The sequence below is a fragment of the Malaclemys terrapin genome, chromosome 1 (assembly GCF_027887155.1).
Source record: "Malaclemys terrapin pileata isolate rMalTer1 chromosome 1, rMalTer1.hap1, whole genome shotgun sequence".
NCBI classification, from domain to species: Eukaryota; Metazoa; Chordata; order Testudines; family Emydidae; genus Malaclemys; species Malaclemys terrapin.
Genome location: NC_071505.1, coordinates 184,752,666 through 184,776,248, shown reverse-complemented (window position 1 = coordinate 184,776,248; position 23,583 = coordinate 184,752,666). Strand labels below are relative to the sequence as shown.

The 23,583-nt window shown below is 38.6% G+C and overlaps 1 protein-coding gene across 4 annotated transcripts in view; it reads right to left on the bottom strand.

Moving 5' to 3' along the window:
- Positions 1 to 4,026: 4,026 nt before the first annotated feature.
- The window catches only part of GABPA (GA binding protein transcription factor subunit alpha), a 41,076-nt gene continuing 21,519 nt past the window's right edge, over positions 4,027 to 23,583 (bottom strand). For all 4 annotated transcript variants that reach the window (XM_054047518.1, XM_054047534.1, XM_054047543.1 and 1 more), the window contains 6 exons: positions 21,722 to 21,967; positions 17,758 to 17,952; positions 16,935 to 16,991; positions 15,845 to 15,985; positions 14,574 to 14,766; positions 4,027 to 7,188 (listed from right to left, as the gene is read on the bottom strand). In XM_054047518.1, the coding sequence (XP_053903493.1) occupies positions 6,960 to 7,188; positions 14,574 to 14,766; positions 15,845 to 15,985; positions 16,935 to 16,991; positions 17,758 to 17,952; positions 21,722 to 21,967 (1,061 nt within the window). In that variant the 3' untranslated portion in view covers positions 4,027 to 6,959. The remainder of the gene's footprint in view (positions 7,189 to 14,573; positions 14,767 to 15,844; positions 15,986 to 16,934; positions 16,992 to 17,757; positions 17,953 to 21,721; positions 21,968 to 23,583) is intronic.

Sequence of the window (23,583 nt, the reverse complement as noted above, 5' to 3'; positions counted from 1 at the left end):
ACTCCCGCTTCTGTCCCTGGGCAGATGAAGATCAGGCCTGGCAGCCAGAGCATGCAAAACCTTATTCTCCGGCAGGCTGAGTGCTCTGCTCACTGCAGGGCCACAGCCCAGGGCATGCCAGGAACCGCAGCTCCTGGGAATCTGCCAGCTTCCCCTCCCCGCCCCGGCCATCCTCTATTTGTGAGCTAGGGAGCCAGACTCTGTGGGATCCTAGTAGTGGCCAGCAGGTCTGCAGTGCCAATTCTGCAGGAAAACAAGAATTCTGCACAGAACATTAGTTCTGTGCAAATTTTGCATTGCATAGTGGCACAGAATTCCCCCAAGAGTAACAGTTGTTCTAGTGACACTTAGAATGTCTTCATAACTATCTGTGAACTTGGATTTGGGGGTGTAGTGGGCTCCCAGAGTGAGAAAAGAGCTCTTACTATGTGGCAAAGAGCTCATTTTTAAGCGGCCAGGACTCTGCTCCAGAGTTCTAAACATTCTTGGATCCCCCCCCCCAGGGGGATTTTGTGGCAAGAGACAATAAAGAGGACAGCAGCACAGCTAAGTGGACTCTGGTGAGGGCCCTGTTGTAATAACTGGTCCTACAAATTTACCCTCATGGAAAGTTCCACTGTGAGGAATGAAAGTTTATAAAATGTTACAATAACCTACAACAATAAGCACTGAAGGGAAAAGGTGAAAAAAGGAGACAAAAACTAGGTTAGTTCAAACAAAAAAGGCCTATAGCTATAACTCAAGGACTGGGTTATAATCATGCCTGGTAAACAAGAGTTAAGTGTGGGACTGGAAAACAATGGACCAAAATCGGCATGTCAGATATTAAGTCAAAATGGTGAACAAAATAATAGGGGGATGGTCTTTTATGCCCATCACACCCTTTTGGGGTCCTCAAAAAAAGAGCTGGGGAGGGGGGCAGGGAGTATTAGCAGATGCTGGCTGACTGAAAGGCAGGGGAACAGGAAGGAATGAGCTTTGTCATCATGGCTGCCACCTTCACAGTCTACCAGAACTCCAGAATCCACCGTGACACTGTTGGGCCTTCCATCATCCTAATCCCAAGGGAGGTCCCGACCAGACCCAGGCCAGAGAGAGGGACCCAGATGACATTACATGTCCACAAGCTTCATATGAATCCCATATGCCACCTGGGATGTGAGACTTTTTACCCCCAACACTTTGTGTGTCCTTTCCCCGCCACATTATCCCTTTTCTTTCCTATCCCTTTTCTTTTGCCTTCTGTTTAATAAGGCTCTGTCTACACTGGCACCACTAATACCACTCCTTGGGGGTGGAAGTTTTTTGTCAGCAGGAGAGCTCTCTCCTGCCAATAAACAGCAGCTACACTGTGTGCCCTTTTAGCAGCACAGCTGTAGTGGCACAGCCTAGCTTAGCCAGCTAAAACAGTTTATCTTGCAACACTACTGTGAGCCCATGACCAAAGAGGCAGTTAAAAGCGATGTCTTAAACAGCCTGATGCTGGTACAAGTTTGCCAGGTCTCAAAGTGGCTAGAAAGACTGTGTGCCATGCTTGTTTCTCCAGCAATGAGGCTGCAAGAGAAAGTCAACACTATAGACAGAAGCTGCATTTTCTATCTTTGCTGTTATTCTCGTTCCCTTTTGTGTGTGGGGTTGTTTTGTTTGGTCTTCTAGAAAATGGGATAGTACTTAAACAGCTCCAGCCCATCTCAACTAACTTCTCTCTTTCCTCAAAGGACAAGTTCCTCCAAAGTAACATCTTTAATACCAACACTTTACTCAAGTATCTTTTTATCAGGATACCCTGGGTCTTCTGGGCCCCAAAACACAATCCAATAGAAAGGACTTAAAATAAAACAAGCAAAAGAGACTCACATACTACCAAGTCCTGGCCATCTCCATTTCTCAAGCACCATACTTCCTGATCTCTCAGCCAGGAGCACATTCACCAGATCCCTCTCCAAACTGAGATAATTTACTAGGCTGTTCTGGTTTCTGTGCAACCTTTTTGGTCACCTGCACTAGAACACTTTTCAGACAGACCTACCTCATACAATCCCCGTTCAGTTGCCACTGCCTAGGCAGCCTTCCCCGACCCAGCCAGAGGTGCCTGTAAAACTCTTCTCCCTAAGCATTCCTCCTCCTCTTGACCAACACTCCCAGTCCACCCCAGCTGCAACTAGTAATGACCTAACGAGTCACAGATGTCTCTCACCAGGCTGAATTAAGCCCCTGACACGGGCACACTGGGGATTTGGTCCTTTCTTCTAAAGCAGTGGTTCTCAATTGGAGGTCCAGAGGGCTGCTAGCTGGTTTCAGGGGGTCTGTGAGCCTGGAGACCATGGGCAAAGTTGGAAGGGGACACAAAGGGCATTTTACCCCAATCTGCAGTGCCTTAACCAGAGCAGGGCAGTCCCAGAAGCAGCTTCACCTCCCTCCCACCAAGGCCCTGCCCAGGTCAGAGACTGGAAGCCAGAGCCAGGCAGTGTGGGTACTGACCATGGAGCGGTCAGCACAGCGCTACCCTGTCTGCTGCTGGTGCTTGGGGCTTCAGCTGCTCCTCAGCTCCCAGCCCCCTTTGACTGCTCACAAAGCTGGTAAAAGCTGCCTGGGTGGCAGGACCCATCTCCCTCAGTGAATGACCGACCACAGGGGGCCCTCCCTTGGAACACAGCCCCTAGTTACCCCCTCCCTGCACCCTGAGCTACCTGCACACAGTCCCTAGCTACCCCCACCCCCAACCCAGACAGACTGGGTGACACGCTGAGGTGAGTTGGGGTGGAGGTGGTGCTCCCTGCCCTAAGCAGAGCTGGTCCCCCAAAATAGAAGTCAAAATACACTTAGGTAGGGTACCAGGTGTGGGGAGGGGGAGAAAGGGCTTAGAAAGAAAAAGGTTGAGAATCCCTGCTCTAAAAGGACCAAACTCTTGACACTCATTTTTTTTCTTTTAACAGGAAGATCAGAACTGTTTGTAATATTACTAAAAAATTAAACCCTAGCTAATACAGGCCCGATCCTCAGCTGGTGTAAATCAGCATAGCTTTGTTGGTTGTATTGGTACGATACTGATTTAGAAGATCTGGAGGTATGTTTTAATTAGGATATAGATTTTTCTCCAGACCATACAAAGCTATACAGCATGTAGGTGATGTGTGCCATAATACATGAAATTGTTGATGAGCATCCTCTTTAACAAGGCCTTTTATACCTCTGAGGTAATATAACAATCAGATCCAACACATTTCATATATTTACAAAACAGAAGTATAAAGAACAACTCGGGCACAGAAAGAGCCACATTAAAAAAAAGGGTTACATATTTAAAGTGTGGTTGAACTCCGAAAAGTGAGTGCGTTAAAAAATTGGCATTGCCGAGTTCTATACTTGTTTCTCAGAAATTCTCATAGTAGCTTTGCTCAGTTTAAAAGTAAAATATATTTAGCTACTATCATCTGCACAGAAACTCCTGGAATTTAAGTCAAGCTGTGTTCTTTCTGGCTTGTGGATCACCAACCAGTAATACAGCCTACATGCAACAACAACAAAAATGTAACATGTAATATTTGCATAAGTAGCATATTTTACATGTATGTTAACTCAAACTAAAATGAAACTGGCCCTTTTCATATTAATCTGCACACATATATAGAACATCCTTACATGAAAGATTTCTAGAAAATGTTCCGTGGTCACATTCTAATTAATTCCATCATGGATGTATACTGAATCCATCTCATGCTCTTGTAGTTTTGAGGGGTTGTAGTACAAACAACAGGAAATGTATCACAAAACCAAACCTGCAGAAGACAAACTCTGTATGTTGTAGTTCTAGCACAAGTACAAAAAGATAAAGATGTTTTAATATTAAGGTGAAGAAAATCTGATTTGAAGAAAGCTTGAAGTTAATTTTTGCCTCTTTTCTTGTGCTCTTTAGCTGTTGAAAATGAAATTGTGTATACTAATCTTTAAAACTAGCCGCCACTTAAAAAAAAAAAAGCAGCCGTGGAAGCTATTCTGAAAAACAAATGAATCATCACCAAAACATTAGCTGTGTAAGAGTTTTTTTTAATTTTACTATATTGACATTTTATGCACAAATATTTTATCAGAATAAAAATAGAAAATAATTGTTTCATGTAAAATTACCAAAAAAATTCAAAACAAAAGTAATACATAATTATTAGCAGAGTATAAGTGTCTTTATTTAAAGAGTAAAAATGTACGCAAAACCCCTGTTTTACAAAAAAATTGGGATTATACTTTTTTTTCTGGCAGCAACAAAACAATTATATTGACATATAATATTCTACATCCTTTATTTAATTGAAGACATCAAGGTAGTCAGATTTCGCTCTTAGCTTCAGGAAATTTGACAACAGCTTTATGCTGTTTGGAAAATGCATTGGTCCTTTTTTAATGAAAAGAACATGGTGGAAGAGCAGCAGATCCTACCAGGAAATAAAATGCATATAGACAAACCCAAAAGGGATAATCATATTTACTAAATTAAAGAGCTTCAACCTAATCATCAGATGTATTTACATGGGAAGTTTTGATGCCATCTTTCCTAATAGAATGGAATAAGAGTATGTATATTCAAGGGTAAAGCATTAATTTTCCTTACTAGTTTTGATATTAATTCATCCTCCATTAGACTGATTTGGTCAGTCAACATTTTAAATTCTTCCTTTCTCTGCCCACTTGCAGTATTTTAGACCTCTGCTAGAAAGATTGAGCAGTGTTCTAAGGGGCAGTTGTATCACATTTATTAATTAGCTACTTGAATTGTGGCTTGTATTTACAGTGCCCATCCTTGTCTTGAACAGAGCTGCACAAATGGAATTCCGGACACAGAAAAAAGTTGTTAGCCACGCAACTTGCAGCCTAATTTTCTCCTTTCATAAGCAAGATAGTGACCTCAGCTATTTACATAAGAGATTTCAAATGCTTGATAGTAAAAATGGGCTACAACTGTACTAGAACAGTCATACAAGCTAGACATTTGACTTGACTTCTGACTGATGTACCCATATCTGTAACTTAAGCATTTGTTACGGACTAAAAAGGATTTGTATATCTTCTTATAAAGCTAATACATCTTTCAGAAGCAGCATGCTCAGCCTTTTGGCAAATGAAGGAGTGCTTCAGTAATTCAAGAATGGTAAATTAAAAGTCACTGGGGAATCTGACAAGAGAAAGCTACAATCGTGGTGATGGCAGCTAAAGAGACTTAAATGATAGATTGCCAAAACGGCATGTGAGAGATCCTCAGGACTACAGCAGAGGCATGGAGATGCACCTCCACCGAGAAAAACACCTCAGCCCCCAGATGTACCTTTAAAAGATAAACCCTAAAAATATACAAGTCTCACATATTTCTAATTCCTTGAAAGCCAGTTTCTCTTTACTTGTCAACAGCAATAACGTAGTGCTCCCACCACTCAGTTTAAGAACATTTTACATTAAGCATCTGTCAGTGTAGCAAGATTCTTGACTTAAAAGTTTTAAGAGTAACTTGACCTTTCAACATGGTACTAAAGATTTTTCTCTTATGCAATTATATTTTTACTATTTGTCAAGTGACACCACAGCTTCTGCTGATGGTTCCTTATTTAAAAAAAATCTGCTTGCAAGAACAGCAAAAATGCATGGTAACACAATATTCATACTGTTTAAACAAAGGGGCAAAAAGTAAAAAATACTCCATTCAGACTAACAGAAGAAGTCTAGCAATCCATTAATGGAGAAGCTCACAAATCATGGAGACACAGTTTTCTACATATTAACATGTATATGAAGTAAGTAGTATTTATACCAGTCTCTGGATTAAGGATACATTCCAATTATATATATTTTGAAAAATTTATCCAAACCCTTAACTGTGTCCTGCTTAGGCCTCAGGAATGTGTAGTTTTGTTTCTGAGGCCTTAAAACATTATCTGAAGTTTGGAAAAAGTAATTTTAAATAAGAAACTATATTTTTTCATATTTTAATAGGGCAGACTGTACAATAATCTGGAAGTGAAACTTCAGATTTTTATAAACTTATTTGCAACTCATTTTGTTTCTAAACAGGAAAGGATTGCTGAATGTGATTAACTTAAGTCTTCAGTTCATCAAGATCAACTATAGTGCAGGTATAAGGAGTATTGGCTAATATACTCTGCAGTGTAGAGTAATAAAAACTTCTTTTTGGGTGAGGGAAGTTTTTAATCACCTGACAGGAAAAACATGGAAATCTTTATTAATTTTCTTTTGCTGAGTAGCAAGCATAACATTTTTCAAAAGTTAAGAACTTTCCCTCGTATATGCATGTTAGCTACACATTACAATGAAATACTCATAATTGGCTTTTGATCTAAGCCAGAGTTAAACCTGGATCTCTTTCTTCAGCACTGATCTTCAGTTTAGTCTATTCTTAGTTTTCTTTGCTTATAAACAGAGAAATTGTCTTAAGGACTTGATGCTTTGTATTATTTTTTAATGTGTCTGTTCTTTCTGCTCTGCTTGATTAGATGAGATTAACAGGCATGTTTAAGGGCAGCTCCTGCTTTAACTGTGTACGCATCCAATTCCATTTTGTAGTTCGATAGAGAATAAAAAACAGCAGAAAGGGTTGAATTCAAACTATTGACCAGTCTATTTCCTGTAGATGCTTCACTTTTCTTAAAATGCTGGAACAAATATTTTGTAGGCCTGAACATACAACATGAACCAGTTCATCTTTCCTCACCAATTTCAGCAGACTACATGACACAGTGTGCCATTCTTCACATTGAAGAAGTTGTGGTGATCCCTTAACATACACTGAAATATATGCTGTTAAAGATCCAAATTTATGGGAGTCTCAGTTCTTTGTAGAAAATCATGCATCATATTGTACTGTCAAGGAATAAAAAGAAGCTTCCAATTCTGATAAAGATAACTGCTCTGGTATATAAGAAAGGCCTCAGGCTCCCACTTTCAGGTCCTAGTGCTTAATTGTCTTTCTCGGTTTGCAGGGATGCTGTAGCTAGGGCTACTGCTGTGACTGGCTGTGCAATGCCATGGAGTTGCATCTTTGCCAGTTTCTTTTGCTCACACTCTGTGACCAACCGGTTCAGCTCTGCTGCGCTATAGCCAATGAGAGTTTTCAAGTCACAGACAAATTTGTACACAAACCTCTTGCCTTGTACTTTGCAGATCATATCCCCATCATAGTAATACCTTAAATGAGAAAAACAAAGCAAAAAATCAGTGCAAAGTAACAGAGTAATATTCAGTGTACGAAACCCACGCATCCACACACAATGATCACCCTTAAAGATGCTGTAGCGCTAAAAGGTAGGTTCTTTTTCTCATTGTAAGATGTCGATAAAGATTTATTTTATTCACCAACATAAAACTAGACTTCAACTCTCTTGCGCTGGAGTTGTTCTGTTTTCAACATAAATGGAAAGAGGAGACGAAGGCAGTGGAATATGAATTCTTTCTCGAGTTATCTGGCTGAGCTATTGGGAGAGCAATGTTACTAAATCAATTAATCATCGCCATCACAAATCCCACAGAGATGCAGGCTGCTTGAAGACTGAGCATCACTGGGGTGACAGTACACCGGAATGGCCATTTTGCAAGATTTCATTGATTATTTTTGCCTTAGCGGCAGAGAGACTCTTGGCCATTTCAGCTACAAGGACAATTGACTAGGAGGTCGGTTTCAGTATGCACCCTCATGTACTGACCCTGTAGGTCCCATAACTTTGCCTCTTGTTTCCTCCCTTGGTGGAGAAAGCAGCTAATTTCAAACTGAATGCTGTGGTCATTGTATTCATGAATATTATGGAAAGAGTGGGATTGTATATTAATATAGCCCATCTAAAACTACAGGATACTTTTCAATAGTGAGTACTGGAGTTGCACTCTTTCCTTTGTATAATTTAAATGTAGGACCTATTAAAAAACAAAGTCAGAAGCACATCCATTATCTAGGTTTACAATTAATTATGAATGAATTACCTTTTTATGGTCAACATTTTTCATGTTTTATCACAATAGAGTTGTTACCATATGCCACACCAAACAGAATGCAGTTAAGATAACATAAAACTCTACACAAGATCTATAGTATTCCAGAGACAAATTTAACTTTTTACAGTTGTATTTTGTGCTCTCTTCACCTCAAGCATTACTGAATTTGGACTTCTGAGGTTTAGTGGGATTGTGCAAGGCACAAATATAATGATAGAAAATTACCCAGCTATGGTTCAGTTTCTCTGAAAATATCATTTGACTGGAATCCCACTCTTACCTTATGCTTCTAGCATCAAATAGCTGGAATCTCCCTTGGCTCTCAGATTTTCAACCCTTTGAAAAACATGCTTGTGTACAGAACAAATGCCAGGTCATCTGTACTTCTGAGATGTTCTTTAGTCCTTGATAAGCAAGGAATAAAGAGGGTCTCTAATCTCCAAGCAAAATTCAGTAAGTCACTGAACTATCTTTTGCCTCCCAGTCAAATCTCTTTGGAGACACCAAATTTTGAAGATGACATACTTCAGACTAAAGCTGTGTCTACACTGTCACTTTCAGTGCTAAAACTTTAGTCGTTCAGGGGTGTGACAAACACACCCGAGTGACAAAAGTTTTAGCACTGAAAAGCGCCAGTATAGACAGCACTGTGGCTCCCGGCGATAATGCTCGTTCGGAGTGGTTATTATTTTTTTTTTTTATCACTGGGAGAGCTCTGTCTTGGCGATAAAGTGTGACTACACTGTCCACGTCACAGTGCTGCCACAGTTGTGCTGTAACATGGGTAGCGTAGACATACCCCAAAACAAAAACTGGAACTTTCAGAATGAGAAATACCCAAGTTGGTATGGCAAACCACAGAGACTGGTGAAGACTTCGGGTGCAGGTAGCAATCGATTTATCGGGGATCGATATATCGTGTCTCATTAACACGCGATATATCGATCCCCGAACGTGCTCCCAGTCGACTCTGGAACTCCACTGGAGCGAGCGGCGGTGGCAGCGGAGTCGACAGGGGAGCTGCGGCCGTCGATCCCGCGCTGTGAGGATGGGAGGTAAATCGGAATAAGGTATGTCGACTTCAGCTACGGTATTCCCATAGCTGAAGTTGCATATCTTACATCGACACCCCCCCCCCCCCCCCGTAGTGTAGACCAGGCCTTCCTGTAAGTGGAATGAAGTCTGATTAGGTGCACTTGTGACTGTGGTCATTAAGAACTGAAGTAGAGCACACCACAGGGCCTTGAGAATTAAGAGTTTGTCATACATATCAAAAGGCCAAAAGTGAGGGTATCTTTGAGAGCTGATAGAGCAGCTGTCTTATATCTCATGCTAGAAGAGACACAAGAGCTGGAATCTAGTCAGTATAGTAACTACAGAGAAATATTTATAACAGTTTTTACAGAATTTTGTTACAGATGAAATGCACAATACAGAGTAAAACAAACAAATACAGAAAATGAATGAATGTTTAGGAATTCTTAATCTGTTGGTATATTTCAGATTATGATGAAACAAAAGTTGTGTATGTTTGTAAAGCACAAGATTAAAAATGAGCAACGTCACCTTTCTATCAAGTAATTAAGTAGATACTGCTTCTGGCAATTCACTGATGGCACAGTCAAGAATACATACCAAAATACAGACCAATTGCTTTTTTTGTTCTTTGTATTCATGGAACATTACATGAACTACTTTTAATCTGCTTATTCTTCTGATAACTGGGTAGAATATCTACCACCTTCACTAGCAGCATCACCATCATTATATATTAATTACAAATTTACACAGTAGTTTTAATAAATTAGTAAACAAAACTTAAGTCACAAGTTTGTTTTTTTAAACAAAAATTCAGGTTGCCAGCAAATTTTTCCCAGTGGCAGAAGGAGGCATTTAATATTGTCACAGACATCTAAATGTTAGGTAACATGTCAGTATTGACACAGCTGCTAAAAGAAAATACTTTGAGAAACAAAATATACATATATTTTTTTTCAGTTTACGTAAATTATTATGAAAACATCCTGGTGATGAGAAAGTTATTCTTGAGTTCTTCTGCTGCTTTCACTTAGTTTGCTTATAAAAGAAAAATAAACCCTTTAAAACCACTAGTGTGATTTTGGTGTTGCAAGAAAAATTTTCATATATACCTTGCAACCGCAAATGGATATAGAATCATAGAATATCAGGGTTGGAAGGGACCTCAGGAGGTCATCTAGTCCAACCTCCTGCTCAAAGCAGGACCAATCCCCAACAAAATCATCCCAGCCAGGGCTTTGTAAAGCCTGACCTTAAAAAACCTCTAAGGAAGGAGATTCCACCACCTCCCTAGGTAACCCATTCCAGTGCTTCACCCCCCTCCTAAGTGAAAAAGTTTTTCCTAATATCCAACCTAAACCTTCCCCACTGCAACTTGAGACCATTACTCCTTGTTCTGTCATCTGGTACCACTGAGAACAGTCTAGATCCATCCTCTTTGGAACCCCCTTTCAGGTAGTTGAAAGCAGCTATCAAACCCCCCCCCCCCCCATTCTTCTCTTCTGCAGACTAAATAATCCCAGTTCCCTCAGCCTCTAAAGTGACAATATGGAAAAAGGAATTTCACACTTTTATTAATATTATTAGGGACTCTTTTATTAAGCTATATACAAATTTCAAATAATTTATACTTTTAAATGTATATCAAGACTGGAGCAATTTAAATCAAGACAATTTAAATCATTCATTTAAAATCACTTGATTTTTCAAAAAGTCATTTATACTAATTTGAAAATTTGTGCTATGCAGCTTCAGATTGAAAATAAAAACTGCATTTACTTCAAAATAAACTTTAAATATCTCAAGCTACTGTGTCTCTTATCTGAATCTTAAAAACCCGCTATGGGCAAAAAAATCAAGATATTGAAAAATTAGGTCCTGATCCTGCAATCATTTATGCTGGTATGTAACTTTACTCACACGAACAGTGCTTAAAAAATCACATAAGCATTTGCAGCATCAACCTTGTATTTTAGAGTAGGCCAAATTACCAAATAAGTTGACATTAATGAAACAAAGCATTTCTGGGGAAAAGTTGGTAAACATGTTTTATTTCATTATTTGAATGTGCTGAATTTGAAAATGAAGTTTACCAAAACTGAATTTTGAACTTTAAGTTAAGTAAAAACAAAAAATTGCTATCATTTGTAACTTAAAAAAAAGTGAAGGAGAGGTACTAAATATAGACTATGTTCCTAATTTGGAATCCTGTGCTAACAGAAAATGCAGGGTGCGATCTCCGTTGAAGATCATACGCTCTGCTTCCTCTTGTTATGTGATGATATGCACTTGAATTTTGTTTGTTTTGCATTAAAGTATTTACTTAATCTTAAATATCATCCTTGAGTAAGTACTATTCAGATATTTTTGGAATTAAATGCCCTGCTATGCTTGACACTAAGTATCATACACAACATAGTATGATATAGTTTATTTCCCTAAGTTCTTCTCTTTCAAAAATATAAATTATTACTATTAGCCCTAAGCACTAATCCAACCTAAAGCTGACTTTTGCTTACAGTGTAAGTGAGCTGAGTATTGATTTGGATACTTATGCTTTGGCATAAGCTACGTTCTGGTAAATATTTATTCAATATTCATGAGGTAGTGTTTATGGAATACCTGACAATAATAATAAATATAATTAGATGAAACACAGAGGCAGTCTTGAACCTGAAGCATCCCTCAACAATATCTTGCCAACAAGTGAAAAAGGACAGTTTTTGCTTCTAGCGAATAGGGATTGATTACAATACTAGGGGCAACCAATGCAAGACAGAAACTCAGAGTTTTCTAAATAGGGATGCAACCAATAGAATTCTAACAGCTCTTCAATCTAAATGCAGGCTATAATTACTTTGGCATAACACTGTTATGCAACATATGCAGATAGAGGTAAAATTAGCAGTTTTTAAAATCCAATGAAGCTATTTCATCAACCAGTAAGGATGAACTGCAAATCCCATCTTGCATTACAATCTCCAAAACCTCAACAGTGCTTCAGAGCAAGGTCCCCTTAGTGAACTGGAGTTTGCATTTCTGCCAGGATGGAAGTTTCCAAACAAAAAACTTTCTTCTGAAACAACATTCAAAATGAACAAACAAATACCGGAGACAGCAGAGTATAAATATGAGCTTAGTATAGATACAGCTGGTGTAAGTGACCTAATAGTCTCCGAATTGAAATACCACCCTAACTGCTATAAACATTTCTCGAGACAATACCACCACTAACCATGAAACCACTCAGAGTGATACTGACTTGGCAATGGTCTGTTTTAGCAATGAGAGAAAGCACTGCAGAAAAGGGCTGTGTTTTGGAACTTTCACAGGTATGGACACATTACTGTTTTCTCTCAAATGAAGCTAGTGGCGATGTCCCACATACACTTTTAAGTCACATGGAAACCTTCAAAGAAAAACTTATTCTACATTGTGATGGTGCTTACAAGTTCATTGTCTTACATGATCAATCTGCTTTGGAGAGAAAAATATTATTAGTGCCTGTCAATTCTGTCATCTCTCTTTCCTTCCAGGCACTGACAGGTTTTGATATTGTTTCCCATATTGCTGGGCACTGCAAGAAAATGGCTTGGACAATATTTATGGAGAAACATGCATTCCTAAGAAATTTAGGGAAGGATAATCTATAGAATGAAACAATCATTTCAGCAGAAAAAGTTCATCTGCAACATGTACAATTTACTTGAAGAGGAGAGCTGCAACAAGTTCTCCAAGTATCGATCACTAGAGGCACTGACCCCAACAAATGGTGCACTGCGCTACCACGTCCAAAAAACTCACTTTCAAGCCACGGTGTGGAGGTAGGCAAACTGCTACAATCCCACACTGCCCTTATGAGAGAACATGAGTTGGGACGAACACAACAGAGAACTGCTACCCAAGCTAATGTCACTATAGCCAATCCCCCACAACTGTGCAGATGTGTCAAAGGGTGCCTATCGCAACACTGGAGCTGCAGAAATGCCACAATGGCATGCACTGGGCCTGTTAATGCAAGGGGTGTGTTGATACATATAGGATCCGTTAAATTATACCTGTTTAAACAATGTGCAGGACATACAGTAACTGTTTGTAGTTGATTTAAAAGATATTTACTAATTTTTCAAATTTTACTTAAATGTTGTACTCCAATTTAGAAGGTGAAATATTCAAAGTTCAGCTTAGTAATTTTTTTTTTTTTTAAAAACAGACTCAGCACATTTAAATCATGAAAGATAACCTATTCACCTGCCTTTCCCAAAAATGCCTCCTAGATCTTATTTTATAGAAAATATGCCTAATCTATTCTACTGACTATGTTTTTTAGTGACATAAAATCTATTACTTTGTTAACTCTGAAAAAAAATTGGTTTAATGAAAAGTTATTGTGCACTTTCTTTTAAATATACACAGGACAAAATTTGCTGAAGTGGGAGTCTAAAGTTATGGTCCTAAGCCCATATATTTAGGTACTTAAAATGTTTTTGTAAATGTGACCCTTAACATGATTTGGGAGCACAATTCCCACTGACTTCAAACTACAAAACCCAGATGACGGAAAACAGCTTAGTTGAGGCATTTCGGTTTTCTTGACTTGTGGAAGTTCAATATATCAGATGGTGATGCTGGCTGGAAACAGAGCAGGAGCTATTTGTTTATCAATTGTGTGTTTTAGTTTGTGTTGTTCTCACAGTAAGGATGCTAATGAGGTCCTGGACTTGTCTTTTTCAGCACACACGAGCATTTTAAGTATGATACTTAATAGAAAAAACATCTATGTAAATTCTGAAATTCTATAACAGTTTGGCATGCAGCAAATCTCCAAAAAGGGCCATAATTTTAGAGTTTAATGTACCCACCCCTACACACACACACACTATATATGATTTGAAAGCTTATTTTATGTGCAATTAGTTGAAGTATAATGTGGATCTGCCAAGTGGTGCTTTAGGCCTGTAGGTGAGGTAAAACAATGGTACTCAAAATGAGATAGTGTCATTTTTTGCATAGTTCCAGAAATACTGCAACATGACTACAGTTTTTTGTTTTTTTTTACTGTGTAAGTTAACATCACACTTTAATATAGTGTTTATTGGTCAAAGCTCCCAAATGACAATGTATCACAAGATTTTTAATGGGCAAGTTCTCCTTGCCCTGAGAAATGATGAAGCTGCTTAGCATGTGGAAAAAATGGCAAGAGCATTGCACATAACCTATACGCCGCTGGCAGCGGGGTGCAGTGTATCTTAAATTTTGTAACTATAGCTGTTTCCGTGACTATTTCCCCAAGAAATTGTTAAACATATTATCCAAAGATTATCGATCATAGTATTTTCCATGTGTTTTCTAAAGGCAACCCCTCACACATCCAAATAATGACCCACCCTTCTCAGCTGATGAGAACGACAGAAGAAGGTGGCATGGTGGTCTGTAACTGTCTGTTTTTTAACTGATGTGCAATCACAAAAGATCATATGCAACACTACAGTTAGAGGTAAGTATACAACCATTTCATTAAATAATTTAGTTGTAGAGCTTCTTACCGTAGAGCACGACTAAGCTTCTCATAGTTCATGGTGGGTTTATTTTTACGTTGTCCCCATTTCTGTGCAACCAGCTCAGGTTGATTCAGTTTAAACTCCCCTTCATCGCCAACCCAAGAAATACAGTCTCGAGCATCTTTGTCAGTAAGAAGTTCTAGCAAAAACTGCCATAGCTGAATCTGGCCATTGTTTCCTATGGAGATAAAAAGTCATTAAAACTAAACAGAAGTTATTTTCTACAGAGCTAAAGTTATTTTAAGATTTCATAAGCTTCAGTTTAGGACAGCTCAACATTCATGTTATACAGTGGCCAAGATTTTTTTTTTTTTTTCTTTTTTTTTTTTAAATCAGACCGTAAGTTAAGCGCTTAAACGAGCACTTAGAATTTAAATAGTTGGCCTGATCTTTCAAAAGTGCAGCGCACCCAGTAGCGCTCACTGAAATTTTGGCCTAGAAGCCTAGTTCTAGGATCCTATTTTTGAAAATCTTGGCTAATGTCACAAGGCACTTTGCAGAGCACGTCAATCAAGCAAAAAACTTAAACATGGTTTACAGATGAGACTTTTTTTTTTGGAGACAGATGAAGTAGCAACTCCTAACTGAGGGGAAGGGACAGAAAGGAAAGCAATATTGGAGGACAAAAGCAATGTAACGGGGGAGCTGATACAATATTAAAGATACAAAGAGTTTGGATGAAGAAAATCTAAGGAGAATTCTGAAATTAAATTGCATAGCTAACGTGCAGTTTTCCTAAAAGTGCCTTCACTTCATAGGGATTAGCAGGTCTCCAACTGGTAAAGTTACCAGCAGTGTAAGAAGGAAAACTAAACAAACAGTATGCAAAGTGCCAGGTTAGAATTCTGGAACATATTTGCCATTGCTGCTTCCTTCCCGAATGATCCAGTAAGGCGAAGATAAATGGCAACTGAGCAAATGGCATTGATTGGGAGGAAGGGGGGCACTTTTAAGACAATTCTCAACCTTGGATTGGTCTCGTCTACAAGATAGCACTTCCATCAAGGTAGTGCTCTTTAGCACCATGCTGGGCACTGATTCAGTACTAACTCAAAAGGTCTGAGGGCTACATACTGCATCAGCACTTCCTGTCTTACCTGGATTTTCCCTCCAGGCCTCATATCCAAGCAAGCAGCACTTAGAAAATTTGGCAAAATCATATCTGTAAGGGATACAGCTGTATTCTGCAAATTCACCATGTGATTTAACTGTTAAATATTTATAGCATTTACATTAAAATAAAATTGAGAAAATACCTGTTCTGTTCCCAGGTGAACTTCGGTCTTCTCCTGAGATTCTTGGTGCTCTTTGTACCTTAGCTGCCTTTGCACTGCTGTTTATTACTTTAATGGTGGTCGGGGTAGCAGGCTGTACAGATGCTGGAATAATTTGCACAGCTGTGAAATGACAAATATTGGAGAATAATTATAACTTGTTGGTACAAAAACCTGACGAGAGAGAGAGAGAGTGTGTGTGAGTGAGTGAGTGCGAGCGCTTTAGAAACTAGTGCTACAAACACTTGGGAATGGAGGTTGTTCGGAACTCTGAACAGAACGTTATGGTTGTTCTTTCAAAAGTTTGCAACTGAACACTGACTTAATACAGCTTTGAAACTTTATTATCCAGAAGAGAAATGCTGCTTTTAACTATCTTAATTTAAATGAAACAAGCACAAAAACAGTTTCCTTACCTTGTCAAGTTTTTTATTTTTATTTTTTTTTAATTCCCCCCTCTTTTAGTAGTTTACATTCAACACATTACAGTATTTGCTTTTTTTTGTCTCTCTCTCTCTCTCTCTCTACTGCCTGATTGCGTACTTTTGGTTCCAAATGAGGGTGTGGTTGACCAGTCAGTTCATAACTTTGGTGTTCATAACTCTGAGGTGTGTGTGTGTGTGTACACACATCAATATTAACATTCAAAATATTTCCCCTCCAAAGAGCCACACAAATATTCATAAACCTTCACCTTAAGAATAATATAAATTGTGGCTACCATTTAAAATGGAATTTGTGTTAGCATTGCAGTATAGAACTTATTTCTGATATATGTTCACCAAGAATGCAGTTCTGAACAGCTTATATTACAAATATTTCACTTGTGTCACATTATGGTGCAGAATAATGGAAAAGTCTATTGATCATAAGAAGAAGAAAGTTAGAAACATTCATAATTCTGATTAAACTCTTAAATTGGCTAAAAAATTAAAGCTTTGCTTTCAAGTTGAAAAACATGCAAACGGTTATTTCTCTGTGGCTTTTCTGACTTTTTGGTAGCATGAGTGCTGAACCCACATTTCTTATTGACAAACACCTGTCTTAATAATTTACTGGCATGACTACTCACGCTGATCAATAGTAACTGTTGCTATTTCTCCAGAGTGTTCTTGGCTAGCCAATACATCTGCCAAGTAAAAGAAAAATATTTAAATCTTTATTCAAATCCTTACCCTCATAAATCAACTGAATGCCAAATGGATTTTATAACTGAGAAAACAAGAAAGGAATGCAGAGAAACAACATAAAGGTTGTAGAGTGTATAAAGATGACGACTTTTAAGAGTAAATATTTAACACCACATGAAAGAAGTATGCACAACCTTTTTTTATGTCCTTACACTATTTTTTTATTCTTTACGCATAAAAACTTACTATTTTGCTTATTTGATGTACTTTTTTCAATGTCACAGACAGAAAATCAGCCTAACTAATTGTATCCAAACATTGAATACACATGAATGCACAATAGATTAGCTGCAGTGTATATGAGCTAAAGAATTAGCTTAGTAACTTTCACATTTACGTTGTGAAACAGCAACGTATATTAAATAGCACTTAATATTTAATTATAAGTCTGTCAAATCAGAAGATGAACTAAAGCTAATATTAAAAACATAAATCAGGAATTCTCAGGTATGTTGTAAGAGCCCATACCTCTTGTACCTTACTTCTTGTATTAGATTAACAATAATAAAATTTGAGGAAAGATGGGACTTTTTTTTTTGTAACAGCAAGTACTCTCATTATAACATATTCCCTTATCTTGTACTTGACACCCTCCCTTTCACTGCTAATGGAAAGTGGAAAAATAATTTGGACTGTTCACAGCTGTCTTCATCTTTCCACAGAAAAAAATAGTGACTAAATTAGTCATTGAGAAAGCTCACATACATTTTCGAAGAAGCTCCAGGTGGCTCCAAAGGATTTCTCCCCGAGGGACCCTCTGGAAGAAGTCCTCTTGATTGAGGCTACATAACTCTCGGCCTGGAATACTAAGAGTATTGAGGTCTATGTCAGTCATGCTGAACTCCTTCATCACCCATACCACCCAGTGGAGTACTTGGTCTGTTGACCACTGTACGGGGTCTAGGAAAAAAGAAGAAAAATATATTAAACAACTGATAAAAGCTGTAAAAGGTGTGTCACCCTGTCCATTTTAGACACTACAGAACTATTCCCTATAGTCACGAACAATAAAAAGAACCAGAGAAAAACACTGTCCCATATGATTGAAACAAGTATGACTGAAGTCATATGAATGAGTTGTTAAATTAAAGAAAAAAAAAAAAAAGATAAAAAGAAAAGAAAAAAAGACCTAATTCTTAAGTTTTAGTAACAAAGTCTGATTATACCACAAACATTCTTTGCATAGAGAAACAAAAAAGGAAGACAGTAGGTGTGGAAAGCCACAACTCAAATGAAATTTTGATTCTCAAGATGCCACTACAAAACTATTCCTATGAACTTGCTAATTTGCTTTCTATGGCTTTGCCCGAGACAGTTCAGTATCTGGCGTGCAATGCAAGCCTCTGACTTGGATCACCATTTCTTCTCGCCATCTCTGAAAGTTTCTGAGCCCTCTATTGCTCTCTCAGATTGGAAGGAATGAAGCAAGAAAATTGGCAGAAACATCAGCCTTCCCTATGTTGGGATGGGATACCCTTCCCCAACCACGATCTAGGTCAGTAACACTGTGTGCAACCAGGGAGTAGCTGAGGATATTGGTGGCTAGTGAGAGTTTTAAGCAACATCATTAAGCTTCCTAACCCTTTCTGGGAGAAGGATGAAAATATATATATATTGCGCCTTGTTGTAACTAGGCCATCTGGGTGAACAGTTAGAACAGACGGCTGTCAAAAATTGTTTCACATGCAGGGTCATTTTTTCCCCGTTACTATTGTCATATCCTGTAGGTTCTTTAGGTTAACACTATACTGCATAATAATGCTTCCGTGAGCACAGCATAACTCTGGAATCCACCTTGGGCCTCCAAATCCCAAAAGAGCTCTGGGAAGCCCTAACAAAAAGCAACTTGGCATCATGGATAGGCACAGATATCGTTTCTGTGATTTTCTTAACAAAATGGATCAGAAAAGTTCTATCGTTCCCTCACATAGGAAAAAGCAAGAGCTGTATCTTATATGGTTTCTTGAGAGGCTTTTGAGTTTCATGAATAAGACAAACATGCTTTAGCAGTCACTCCCATTGGTCATGAAACTCTCCCCGACAGGGTCTGGATATTGTACTTGGTCAGCAGAAACCTCTCACTTCAACAGTTCTGAACCTGGGACCGCTGGCACATCCACCAAAATGCAAGAAGAATGGGTAGTGCCAGAGTTTTAAAAATCACGTTTTAAAGAGCTAACTTTGCATTTGCAGCACACTAGTCCCCGGAAATAGTCAAGGAAATAGGAGAATGTTCCTGATTAAGACTTAGCTCCCAAGAAACATTCTAGAGTTTGGGGGGGCGGGGAGGAAAAGGGGGGGCAAGGAATGGTAGTGCTGCTGGTGGTGAGAGTTTTCATCATAGCTCCTGGAAGTCACAAAGAACCTCCTCTGCTCCAGACAGTGAGCTTCTTGTTTCTTAAAAGAGCAAAGTAAATTGTCTGCCACAACACCAAAAATTATCTACTTCTGTGGCTGCCTTGTCTCCTGAAAAAACTTTGGCTTCTCAGAGTGAAAATACAATGTACTTAAGGTCCCTCTTGGTAAACTGTGGCTCCAAAAAGCAGCTGGGGGCATTTTTCCTTTGATTTAGCATTTTCTGATTATTCCATGCTTCCAGAAAAAATAACCTGAAGGAGAAAATGACAGCTAGAAATAGCTGTGGAGTACACCTTGTATGTTTCTCTGAGACAAGAATGAAACTGGAGAAACAGAAGAGAGACGTTAAAGGGTGGAAAATTCCTGGATGGTGGTTAGTTGTTAGCTTACTAGTCAAAGCAAATAATGGGAAGGAATAGAGTCTGCAATATCACTACAAAACAGGGTTAGATTTTACTCCGTGCTACAACTCTCGCTGTCTGTTGCAAAGCGCTCTGGATTCTCAAAAGAGGCAAGTGATTTCAGAAAGCCTTGATGAAGTTGAAAAACTCTCAACTCCCAGCAGAAATGCAATTTACACACATTTACAGAAGGGTCAGGCAAAATGAAATCTCATCTTTGAGGAATCAATTCATTTACAAAAAACTACAGAGCCGTATATTATTATAAAGCACCAACAATACATTCAGAATACAAAAAGTCCTCAAGTGCCTCTTTCTCTAATTCCATGAAGTCAGGAAAATCTGATATCCCATCTCCTAGAACTGGAAGGGACCTTGAAAGGTCATCGAGTCCAGCCCCCTGCCTTCACTAGCAGGACCAAGTACTGATTTTGCCCCAGATCCCCAAGTGGCCCCCTCAAGGATTGAACTCTCAACCCTGGGTTTAGCAGGCCAATGCTCAAACCACTGAGCTATCCCTATCCTTTTTGGCATTCACTTGATTAAGACATTTCTACTACCAAGAGGAGAATTCCAAAATGTCTATACTTGTGTTTTGTCATAAAAGAGGCCAATTTTTGTTTTCTAGAAAATTCTCATCTTCGTAATGGAAAACAATTGTAAACCTTTGAAATTACAATGGTGTCACATTCACAATGCTGATTTTCTTCTTTGAGAAAGCAAAGTTTTAATACTAACAAATCTATAAAGTTGATTTACAACAGTTTATTTAACACTAAATGTTTTTAGTATTATGTTGAAGAGTGTAATTTATCTTCTTGCATTATAGGATGGCATGCTGTGAGATTTCAAAAGATATTCACATGAATATCCCTAAGCTTTTTGTATCAAACCCTCAATTAACAAGGTATCTAGCATAATGAAAGTGAATTCAGAAATGCTTGTATGTCAAAGGGATCAACAAAGCAAAGAAATCAGAAGCCATTGCTTCAGTTATTTCTCTGAGACTCTGTTAAGAATATCAGCCAATTTAATACCTTGTTCCCTTGTAAATACCTGAGACTGAATTTAATTCTTTCCAAGTTCTAAAACCAAGCAATGGCAAGAAAAGGCAAACAATCTGAAATTGCTGTAATGTGTTTTGTGCCATCTAGGATTATCACTTGGGCTTCCTCAACAAGGCAAAAAAAAAAGGGGCAAGTTTCTGGGAGTTTGTTTACATATTACAGGTTGATTTAGTGAACATCACTGGAGAGTACATTACAATGATTTAACACAGTTAATTTTCACCTGCAGAGTCCACGGTTCAAGTGTGGTATAGGTCTCAAAAGAAATGTTTCAATATAGCTCCGAGAACACATTTACAGACATTACATATGCTATAATGTTAGAACAATTAGTCTATTCCGTGGTGACCCTCTTTTGAAAAGATTATTGAAGTTTAAAAATTAGGTACATTAGGTACCTGAATCTAAGTGTGGCTTTTCATACAAATCTGATACTGCTAGGTGCTCCGCATCCTCCACTACTATTGTCTTTAATGGGCCCAAAGGGAGTCAGGAACCCCAGAGAACTAGACCCAAGGTCAAATTCATACACAAAAAGTTTAATCTGCTAATACACATATTTTAAACTACTTTATGCACTAGACCAGGGAAAACGCACATTTTTAATTTAAGTAAGCTGTGGAGGAAACCTACCCTCTTCTACCAAGGAACTATAAGCCATGGTTCCACCTCCACTTTACTTACTCTATCAAGCTATTTGCACAGCACTCCTCAACATAGCATATGCTATCTCATCATGGTATCTGAGCACTTTAATAAATGATGTCTCTTATAACATACCTAATATCAAATAATTCTCAATTATTAAAAACATATAAGCTATTGAACATCTTGTTTTATTACCATAGGGTATTCCAAGGCGTTCTTGCTCCTTTCGGTAGCCTTCCAATGCTGCAGCCCATCGAGTCACTTGCTCAGAGGTCTCATCTGAAATTGTTGTAATGTGTTTTGTGCCATCTAGGGTTATCACTTGGGCTTCCTCAACAAGGTGAGCTTCAGCTTCAGCATGGTGGGCATCCGGATCGATAACTACCTCCACAGTTTCTACAGGCTTTACAATTTCAAGGATGTTTAACTTGGGCTCTATTCCTAGATATGGATGAAAATACAATAAGGTAAAATACATTATCTTTGAGCACTGCAAAAGCATTACCGGTTTCATTTAAATCTCGCCAAACATACCGATACTACATGCCGAGAATCAGATACAGAAAACACCAGATGCATTCATAGTTAGCATCACATTTTCAGAACAATTCATATGAGCCAACACTATCAAGGATAGCAGACTCAACGTGGTATTTCTTCTCACCCTTCACTTAAGCATACACTTATAATTTAGTAAAGTGAATAAACAAATAACTGTCCCTTCACCCCACAATCCCATGCGTTTTAAATTCAGTTTTTATATATACCCACATATTCAACTGGCAGCTCTGTATGCATACCTGAGGAACTATTACACTTGTCCTATGAAGGAAATATAGTAGGTCCAAAAATAGGTACCACTTTCAGTCTTCAAAAGTGGTTACTTTTAAATTGTCTTTGAAATTATTACACACACTTTGGTTAGCATCACTTTAAGATACCCTATAAGGTACACCTACATTGCAATAAAAGACCTGCAGCATGGCTGCAGCTGACCTGGGTCAGATGACTTAGGGTCACGGGGCTCAGACTATGGGGCTAAAAATTGCAGTGCAGATGTTCAAGCTCAGGCTGGAGCCCAAATCCTGAAAGGGGGGTGGGTCTCAGAACCCAGGCTCCAGCCAAGCCTTGCAAGCCCAAATCAATTGACCTTGGTCTGAGACTTGTTTTTTTAATCGCAGCATAGACACACTCTTAAAGAGGCAATGTGATCTAGTGGATCAGAAGACTGGAAATCAGAATGCTCAAGTTCTAAATGCAGCTTTACCAGCAATTTGTTCTGTGGCTCTAGGTCAGTCCCTACCTTCTCCACCTGAATTTCTTTATCTGTAAAATGGGTTAAGTAGTATTTATCTATTCTGCAGGGGTGTTATGAAGATTTATGTTTATAAAGCAGTTTGAAGTGTTATATAAATAATTAGTATGATTATTATAAAATAACTCAGACCTTTACTTTGCTCCAAGAAATCTTATAGTCATTCTTCACTCCAAACTTCTGCTCTCATTTGTCTCCCTGATAAGTAAGCCTACCTATCAATACCTCCTGGATACTGCCAGATTTCATTCCTTACCCTTCTCCAACATTACCTTGATGCCCTCATTAAGTGTCATCTTAAGTTTACATTTTTAAGGGTCCACAATTCAAAACGAGACCATGAAGCTCCAGGAAGCAACATCATACAACCTGTTTTCCACTGAACTGCAAATCCACTCAAAATTTCTACCCCCATCTTCTAAGTTCTCCATGAAGTCACTCTACTATCCTTTTTTATCATATCTACTACTATTCGACCACTCTCTCTAGATGCACACACTTAGGCAGTGTCTAAATCTTGCTGCTACTTCCTGTGTGACACCTTGAGACCTGGTTTGTTCTCGCTAACGACACACCTAAAAGGTTAATCTAGGCCCTCATCTCACACTGACTACTGCAACCTCCTATGTGGCCTAAATGCTATCTTGCCCAATTTATATCCATTCAAATGCAGATACAAATAATTTTCCTAGCTCATAATTTGACTGTCACCCGCACTCCTTATGTCCCGCTCAGGGTCGGC